The sequence below is a fragment of the Ascaphus truei genome, chromosome 18, assembly GCF_040206685.1.
Source record: "Ascaphus truei isolate aAscTru1 chromosome 18, aAscTru1.hap1, whole genome shotgun sequence".
Classification (NCBI taxonomy): domain Eukaryota; kingdom Metazoa; phylum Chordata; class Amphibia; order Anura; family Ascaphidae; genus Ascaphus; species Ascaphus truei.
Genome location: NC_134500.1, coordinates 41,371,330 through 41,381,669, shown reverse-complemented (window position 1 = coordinate 41,381,669; position 10,340 = coordinate 41,371,330). Strand labels below are relative to the sequence as shown.

At 45.4% G+C, this 10,340-nt stretch overlaps 1 protein-coding gene across 1 annotated transcript; it reads right to left on the bottom strand.

The window, feature by feature from the left end:
- Positions 1-6,457: 6,457 nt before the first annotated feature.
- Positions 6,458-6,976, bottom strand: LOC142469304 (histone H3-like). The gene has a single exon (XM_075576235.1). It carries the CDS (start codon positions 6,934-6,936, stop codon positions 6,526-6,528), a length of 411 nt encoding a protein of 136 aa, XP_075432350.1. The 5' UTR covers positions 6,937-6,976; the 3' UTR covers positions 6,458-6,525.
- Positions 6,977-10,340: the final 3,364 nt, after the last annotated feature.

Here is a 10,340-nt window from a genome sequence, read left to right as displayed (position 1 = left end):
AGTTTATCACTATGGCAGTGAACAGACCCGCTTATTGCCCCCCTGTCCAACCAAACAAAGATGAACTCAAACTGGATCAGCACAGTCTCACCAAGTTCGTGGAAGGTTCCGATCAGATCGACAGTTTTCAATAGAACTTTGAAACACAGTGTCGGCGGTACAAAGTGCTTCCCCAGCATCGGGTTGCACGTTTGGACCCCTTACTGTCTGGCTTGACTAAGCAGATGATGATGGAGCTTCCAGATGAGAATGCTGATGACTATTACCACCTGAAAGAACTGTTACTGTTTCAGTACGGTTTTACCCCTGAAGCCTAACGGGGTAAATTCCGGCAGGAAGAGAGGCAGCCACAGGAGTCTTATGTTACCTCCGTGACCCGCATGGCTTTGTACGGGATACGCTGGGTGCAGGGCTATGAGGCACGGACTTACCAACGCCTGCTGGACCTCATCTTTCAGGAGCAGCTCATGCAGCAGTGCCCGCCGGCGGTGAGGGCTTGGGTGTACGACAAGAAGCCCAAGACTTACAAGAAGGTGGCGAGGCTTGCAGACGACTATGTGGCCAGCCGAGCCCTGATGCCCGCCAAAGCAGTAGCCAAGGCGGCGGTGGCGGCGGCACCTGCCAAAAAGTCTGCCAATACCCCCCAATGGACTCATAGTCCGCCTGCGGGCAGCAGTACACCGAAGGCGGGGGAGCTCCGGCACGAGCGCTGGTGCTACAACTGCAACCGCCCTGGTCACATCAGACCAGATTGCCCGGAACCCCTGCGTTCCGGCGGACCCCATCAGGGGCAACGCACCCCTATTGCGATGCCGGTAGCCTGCGTGCGGGTGGCTTCCACCAAAGACTCCGGACCGGTCATGGAACCAACTCCCAGCGAGAAGTCCCATGCCACACCTGTCCCGGTTTCATCGGTGCCTACAGCCAGGAGCGGAGGACATCTCAGCGCGGACCTGCAGTAGACGGACGGCTGGAGCAGACATCTCACCCCGGTCACAGTCGGGCACCGGCAAGCAGTCGGCTTGATGAATTCAGGAGCTGCAGTAACGCTGGTCCGACCTGATATGGTCCGGCCAGGGGAATTACTCCCAGGCCCTGGGATACAGATCACTGTGGTCGACGGAGAGCCACGTTTCCTGTAAGTGGCCAGAATCTTTTTGGATTGGGGGGAGGGCCAGGGTGTGCTGGAGGTGGCGTTATACCCGGTTTGGATGCTGAAGTTCTTCTTGGCAACGATCTGAGTCCGATGACCTGAACCTACGACAGAGTGCCCAAACCTGCTGCAGTGGCGGCGGTTACCCGGAGCCAGATAGCGGCAATGGCGGCGGCGCCAGTTCCCCAGCCTTTGGGATAAACATTAGCGGAGGGCACAGAGGAGCCCAGTTAGGTAAACCAGGATCAGTTGCAACCACAGACTGACTTACTGTTTCCCGTCACCCTTCCCCATTCTCCAGACATGACATGACTGGGGGGTGGCCAGAATTAGGAGCCCAGTTTAGGGAGGCAGTGAAGACAGACCCAACCCTAGCCGGTGTGAGACTTCGGGCGTCCGAATCTCAGGCAGGGGAAGGCACTGAGCACTGCCTATGGTATAAGGGACTCCTGTATAGAGAAGAGGGGAACACAGGGATAGAGGAGGGATTGACCGGTAAGAAACAGCTAATAGTGCCCCAGGGGTACCGACAGCAACTTTTACGGGTAGCTCACTCTATTCCATTAGCGGGACATCAGGGGGTCAACAGAACGCGAGCCCTGTTATTACAGCGTTACTACTGGCTGGGGGCATCCCGAGATGTGGGCACTTTCTGCCGCTCTTGTGATGCCTGCCAGCGAGTGGGTAAGGCTGGCGACCGTGTGAAGGCACCCCTGAAACTCCTACCGATAATAGGGGAACCCTTCCAGAAAGTAGCGATGAATCTTGTAGGACCCTTTATGATTCCTAGCAGGTCAGGGAAGCGCTACATCCTCTGATTTTTCCACCCGGTACCCTGAGGCGGTAGCGCTTGGCACCATAGATGCCAAGACAGTGGCAGCAGCTTTGCTGAACATTTTTTCTAGGGTAGGTTTCCCTAGTGAGAACCTAACCGATCAGGGGTCGCAGTTCATGAGTGAACTGTTACATTGTCTCTGGGATGCATGCAGTGTACAGTGTACAGTACCCCTTACCATCCCAAAGACAAACGGATTATGTGAGAGGTTTAACATTACCCTGAAGCAGATGCTTCGGACCTTTATAGAGGCGGAGGGGAAAGACTGGGAGATTCATTTACAGCACATGCTGTTTGCCTACCGAGAGGTACCGCAGGAATCTACAGGCTTCTCCTCCTTCGAGCTACTATATAGCCGCAGGGTACGTGGAACTCTGGACCTATTCCATGAGGGATGGGAAGGGGAGGCTACTGCTACTGATGCTTCAGTGATACAGTATGTAGTAGATCTCCGAGACCGGTTAGAGATGCTCATGGAGGTGGCCCAGGACCACCTCAGGGCCGCTCAGACCAAGCAAAAGCAATGGTATGACCGGAATGCCCGTAGCAGGGAATTCATCCCAGGACAGCAGGTGTTTGTTCTCAAACCCACTCGGGAGAACAAGTTGATGGCTTCCTGGTCGGGACCGTACCCGGTTATCCGAAAGGTGAAGGAGTACAACTACGTTGTACAGGTAGAGCCTGAGAGGCAGAAGACATATCACGTCAATATGCTGAAAGAATACAGAGCACCGAGTATGGGAGCAGTAATGGCCATTTGTAGCCCACTGCTGGAGGATCTGGCGAGCAATGCTCTGCCTGAACTCCTAGGGGAGGCTAGGCAGGGAAACAGTGTGGAGCAGGTAGAGATAGGGGCACAGTTGAGTGCTAGGCAGCAGGTAGAAGCCAGGGACATGCTAGGTAAGTTTAGGGCCCTCTTCACTGACATGCCAGTGACCACACATCTCACAAAACACCCAGTGCACACAGGGGATCTGCAGCCACTGCATAAGCACGATTATAGAGTGTCAGCAGAGGTCAAGACCAGTATGGAAAGGGAGATAGAGGAGATGCTGACCCTAGGGGTAATTACTTCATCCCACAGTCCTTGGGCAAGCCCGGTAGTTCTAGTCCCTAAGAAGGACAAGACCACCCGGTTTTGTGTGGACTACCGCTTGCTCAACGCTGGGACGGTGTCAGATGCCTACCCCATGCGAGACCACCTGGGGGCCATGGTGCTTGGCGGGACCCAGCAACAGGCCTCCAGAACCTCTTTGAAATGAGCTGTTGGTACTCTGTAGGTCTGTCAGGTGCCCCGCCAGCCCGCCGGGGACTCGCGTGGGGCTGTGTTATGAACCCTGTATGTAAAATGATAAATCATGTATTTATGGGGGGGCACATATGGGGGGGGGCACAGGGGGTGGGTAATGTATTTAATAAATAGAATGAAGTTTATTGTGGGGCTGTGTATTGTTTTTATTGTGGGTACTGGGGGGGGGGGTATTTTTCCCAAGGTTATGTGGGTAGGCCTCCATGTGGCTAGTGGGTGAGGGTAGTTAGGCCTCACGGGGTTGGGGGTTAGTGTGGGAGGGTATGTAGGCATCCCGAGTGTGAGTGAGGGTGGGTTAACCCCTTAATGACTGTAGCGGTTAATAACCGCTATGGTGATTAAGGGGTTAGGGGACATTACTTTGGATGTTTTCATTCTTGTGTCTGTTTTGCAGCAGCGGAGGGGACATGGGCAGGATGAAGATGAGGATGGCCTTCATCGTGGCAACCGGAAATGGGTAAGTGCTATATGTAATTAATGTATTTATTGTTGTTTATGTATTTTAAATATACAGGGGGTGTATGTTGTTTATTGCAATGTTTATTGGGGGCAATTGTCCCCAATAAACATGCTATTCTGCCTTAACCCTTCATTGCCTTAGCGGCTATACGCTATGGTAATGAAGCAGCATTTCTGTATTTTAATAATATTGTGCGGGAGCAGGGGGTCCCCTGAGCTGAACCACATTGATTTGTGGCTCAGAGACCCCCTGCTCACAGTACACTATTATTAAAAATACATTCATGTTGCTTCGTTACCGTAGCACATAGCCGCAAAGGTAAGGAACGTGTTTATTGATATGGGTGTTTTACTCATAGTGTAGATGTGCAGAGGGTCTCCGGAGCTTAACCGCTTTGGTTTTAGGTCCGGGGATCCCTGCTTCCCGAGATACAGGCCACTTTAGGGGGTGCCGGTATCCCTCTGCTTTGTTTACATTCCTCGGTCACGTGATCGGGACCTTTAAATGCAGAGGGATACCGGCACCTCATAAAGGGGCCTGTATCTCGGGAAGCAGGGGGTCCCCCGACCTGAAACCAATGCGGTTCAGCTCCGGAGACCCCCTGCACATGTACACTATGAATAAAAATATATTTTAAATCATTTTTAATGTGCCGATGTTTGCGCAGAGCGAGCAGCGGATCTCTCTCTGCTGCAAACACATCTCGGCAGGGGACGGCTTCTCGGCAGCTTCTCGCCAGGCAGCCGTCTCGCCACCAGTTACTCGCCATTATATCAAATGGTGGTGGCTAATTCATTCGCCAGGGATTCGGCCCTTCTTGCATGCAGCGAGGTTAACACGCCAAAAACATGGCGAATTCAAACCCTGGCGAATGCAATTTTTCGGATCTTTCTGCATAGGCCCCTTAAGCTGAGACTTACTGCACGCTGGAATTATTCTGGCTTCTTTCAAACCTCAATGTACCAGTCATTATAAGCCCTATAACGTATATATATATATTTTTACTATTTGGTTCAATCAGTTTTTGCCATTAGTGATTTGCAGCTATCAGTACTTACCTAAGAGCACACCCTGTAAGATTTGTTCCTTACCTCAGATCCTTATAAGGACTGTTGTTTAGTGTGTTACTTGAATCTCATAGAACACACTACTACTCTAGACCCTGAACCTATACGGTTCCAGTATTGAAGGTCAGAACACCTTCAGGTCGTTGTTTTTAATAGGGAAGGACATACAGAGGAGGCATAGAGTCCTCCCCAAAGATCCTCAATAGCTGCACACAAGGCTAGGATAAATTTGTAGGTTTAAATACCAAATATATACCAGTGGGTCAGTCAACCATTCAGTACAGGTAGGTAAATACCAAATATATACAGATTGTTCAATCAACCGTTCAGTACAGGTAAGTAATTGCTCTCATCACTGAGTGGACAATTACCACTAAAACGCCAAATGGCAAAAATAACAAATACTTTATTAATAAATTCAAGACTAACAACATGAAGCGCTTGCTCTAAACTAAATAAAACCAATTAAAATGTGAACGTAACGGGCATAGTCACAATGGTGGCAGTCAAGGTGGGTTACCAATAAAGCTGGATGTGAGTATATACAGCACACAAATGGTTAATGCATAAATGGGTGCTGTGGATTAATCTTCACTCACATAGGTAACTCTGGTGTGCATATATAGGTGTTGGGTATATGCCTGTGTGTAATAAACATGTGTTCCTAATGGTAAACAGGCAGTCTGATGTCCCTCTGATTCAATAACAGAGAATGCATAATATCTCTGACATCATATTGTTAGCACAATACCACATGGAGGTTAATGCTGCACATATAGCTCAAATCGTGGGCTTAGCAATACATGTGGTGGTTGGTGTATAGTATACACGATCAATGTTGGCAATATCAGATATCAGATTGGGGAGGACTCTATGCCTCCTCTGTATGTCCTTGTCTGTTAACCCTATCCTCTTTGCACCGGCAGGTACAAAAAGTATATCTATACTTTATACATCATCATACATATGATATCAGGTTGAGCGGTAGACCACAAGTTATGTATACACGTTGTTTTTAATACCCAATATTTTACATACTTGTTGCAGTTAATAAAGTTAAGTTTTAAACCATTCATTCATCACCAGAGTGTAAACTTGAGTGCTATATTTGGGTTCTATCTCTACCCCACCTTCTTCTGTGCATATACCCAAAGCACCGTTCACCATTTACTTCTCAGTGGCAGAAGCAGGGGCTCCCCTATTGCTTTACATTAAAAAATCAGTACATTGTGGAGGTAACAATAATAGATAATTATGTAGTTAGGGTACAGTGGGTGCTAAACAATGAGCAAACAGACAGGAACCTATCAAGTATCAAGCACAAAAGTTCCCATAAAACTTCAATGTGATCTCCGGAGGCACATGAAAGTGACGTAGGAGGGGGAGAATTACTATTTTCTATATACAACATATGAAATCAGACTAGCCCGGTTTCTTTTTAGTTACGTGTGCCTATATATAGCGTACAATGATTGTATGTGTATAAGACATCTTAAACTTATATGCACAACTACCGAATATGCCTTTATCTATATTGTGACGCCTAAAAAGGGATGTGGATGCGTCTCCTTTATAATTCTCTATATGGAGATCACTATACGTATCTGTTAATATTGATCTACTAGCCAATTTGATTGATAATTTGGTGGCTCTGAAAAGAGCCTTTGTGTTCTGGGTGTAAATGAAGTGGGTGCAGTTAGCCTAAGCTCTCTCCCCTCTGATCCTGCGGGCCAGCTGGATGTCCTTGGGCATGATGGTGACTCTCTTGGCGTGGATAGCGCATAGGTTGGTGTCCTCGAAGAGCCCCACCAGATAAGCCTCGCTGGCCTCCTGCAGAGCCCTGACGGCCGAGCTCTGAAAGCGTAGATCAGTCTTGAAGTCCTGGGCGATCTCCCGGACCAGGCGCTGGAAGGGCAGCTTGCGGATGAGCAGCTCGGTGGACTTCTGGTAGCGGCGGATCTCCCGGAGAGCCACAGTACCGGGCCGGTAGCGGTGAGGCTTCTTCACTCCGCCGGTGGCCGGAGCGCTCTTTCTGGCAGCCTTGGTCGCTAGCTGCTTACGGGGAGCCTTCCCTCCGGTGGATTTCCGGGCGGTCTGCTTGGTCCGGGCCATCCTTTGCTGTGACAGTGATCCTCTCCGATCCTAACCTAACTCTGACTAAAAATCAGGAAAAGTGCTAGGTATTTATAGAAGATGGATCGCTGCGATTGGCTGCTTTGTTACCCGCACCTCGCTCTGATTGGTTCTAGGAAAACCGTTGGGATTTTCAAACATCCCGCCTAATCTAAGTCCGAGATCGTCCTAATTAAGTTAGGATATATTTAGCGTCTGAAAGCAGGACAATGAAAAAGATGTATTGTAATAACATTAGTGTTTGCACAGATCCAGCACAGAGCTCTCTGACACGGAACATGTATTTATACCAAACATACAAATGATCTTTAATCGGTAAAATGAGGGGTTTTCTTTCCCGGTTCTTTATTAGTTCATCTTCTTATAAAGTTTACATTGTGTTATTATAAACCCGAACACAAAGACACAAAGACAGCGGAGCAGCGCGGCTCTTTATCTTTATTTAAATTCGCGCAGTTCATAAATCACCACACGGTGGCAGTGCTGCGCTATAAATGAGGCTTCAATAAATGTATACTCGCTGTCACTGCTGTGTGTTATCTGATCAGTTCCTAACGTGGATCTTTGGGTTCCCTCTAATGCTCCAGTCACATTACTTTCCTCTCACTCATAATACCAAGACTATATATTTATATACACAATCTGTTATCCCTTTTTTCCTATTTATTTAACTCTCACTGCTTATGAAATATTAAATAACAATGCAAATCACACTTACAAAAGCTGATACATTTAAACATAGGGAAAAGGGAGACCAAAAAGCGCACCAGCACAAGCGGAGCAGGAAGAACCCAAGACAAAAAAATGATTAAAAGGGCACTTTAATGTGGCAAAAGACCCATCCAATGCATTTCGAACGTCGCAACGTTCTTTTTCAAGGATAAAACACAATGTGATAACATCCATTATATACCCTCTTACCTGTGGGCCATTTCGCGCCAAAAATCAGAACCTGATGACGTCATAACAGAGCGACTCAGTGCCGATCTAAGGGCAAAAGGAAGTACCAAAGGCAGTGTGGCCATCTTGGATGTGGGTAAACATAGGAACACAATAACAAAGCTTTATTGACCATTCCAGCAGAACAAAATACATTGCTGCTAACTGGACAAGCATATTTAAACGAAATAAAGCTATATTAAACTAAACTAATGCTTAATAAAGGGTACTATTATATCAAGAGAAAACATGAACAAGGTGGATTAAAAAACTAGCTGTGTTGCAACTAAGTTATATACAAAAAAAAAGTTAAAAATAAAAACCTCTAGACATAATTAAAAAAATGTGCAAGAAAAGTAAATTTAAAGACATATTACACATACATACTGCATAACACAGATTGTGTACCTAAATCATAGGAACCAGGGAAATACAACCATTATAAAATATGAAGTATTATCCACAAGATACATCAAAGAACAATTTAAGCTTACATATTAGCATAATATTTGCATGATAAGGCATAGGTTCAAAGGTTATAATGATAAGAATATAATGTCCAATATAATGACAATTGTCTTATTTAATCTGTATTACCAACTAATTACACCATAATACGTCTATCTCAAAAATGTTTACAAAAAATGTGTTAGTTGCCAGTCAATGTTCAAGCCCATAGGGAAGCGCGTTTGGAGAGTGAAGATCCAATACGCCTCCCTACGGTCCAGAAGGTTGATATGATCACCTCCTCTAGATTTAGAAATAACTGATTCAATCCCCAAAAAGGAAAAATTATTAATTCCTCCCTGACCACATTCAGTGAAATGTTTTGAGACCGGATGATTAGTGTCTCTCAATTTTATGAGCCTTAAATGCTCTAACATCCTGACCTTAAAGGGCTCTAGTCGTCCTCCCCCACATACCTCTTGCCACAACCACATGTTATTAGATAAATCACAAATTGACTTTTACAATTTATAAAACTGTTAATCTTAAATTCCTTATTTGGTAATATATTCACACCATGTGGCGGTGGCAAGGCAAACTGGAAAAAACTTTTGGCAGGCTTCATGTGTTTACATGCACTACAAAAGCCACATTTGAAGGAACCCCTAGTGATAAAAGGTTTTTTGAGACCAGAAGATTTGAGTTCACTTGGGGAAACATGAGATCCAATTGTTCTCGCTCTACGATATACAAAAGTAGGACCAGAATCCACATATTTTTTAAGGACAGGGTCCATGGATAAGACATTCCAATGTTTTGAAATTATAGAGTTTACTTTTCCACTTTGTTTACTAAATTGTGAAATAAAAAGAGGACGTTTGTTTTTTAATTCTGTCAGTCCATGTGAGTCCTGTTTAATACCAATTGTCTTAACATTGTTAGCAAGGCGAGAATCTCCAATTGGATGTGTGGGCAACAATGATGCTCTCTCTGTATGTAATGCATTTTCAAATGCAATTGCTAAATGTGATTTGGGGTATCCCCTTTCCAAAAATCTCCTTGTAAGTTCCTCAGACTGAGAAAGGAAACCACTCAGAGTGGAACAATTCCTTCTCAGTCTGAGGAATTGTCCCCTTGGTATGGCCTTTATGACATGGGATGGGTGGCAGCTGTCCGCCCTAAGAAAGGTGTTCCTGGCATTTTGCTTCCTATAAACATCCGTTTGGATTTTTTTGTCCATGTCTACAAATAATTGTAGATCCAGAAATTCAATGTGATGGAAATGAAAATTTAATGTAAATCTTAGATTATAAAGATTATTATTAAGATAAGATACAAAAGTGTGAAGTGTAGTGACATCCCCCCTCCAAATAATAATTAGGTCATCCACAAATCTTTTATAAAAAACAATATTGTGACGAAATAAATTAGTGCTCGAATAGATAAAAAGTGCTTCCCACCATCCCATAAATAAGTTCGCAAAAGAAGGAGCAAAACTTGTACCCATAGCAGTGCCAATAAGTTGCAAATAAAACTTACCATTAAATGTGAAAAAGTTGTGCGTGAGTAAAAAGTGTATAGCGTCCAAAATAAAAGCCGATTGAAAAATTGATATTTCTGGTATCTCAATAAATTGGCGGACCGCTGCCAAACCATGGTCATGTTGTATAACAGAATACAGAGAGGTAACATCAAGTGTTACCCACAGGTAATCATTACCCCATTTAACATTTTTGATCTGATCAAGAAGATCACCAGAGTCCCGTATAAATGAGGGCAATTTCCTAACAAATGGCTGAAGAAAACCATTAACATATCTTGACAGACCATCTCCCAAAGATCCAATACTAGAGACAATGGGACGACCTGGAGGGTCGACCAATGTCTTGTGGATCTTTGGGAGATGGTGGAAGATAGGAATAATGGGATGAGATGGAATAATGAATTTAACCTCGTCCTTCGACAGAACTTCCATAATAACACCTGAGTCAACCAGT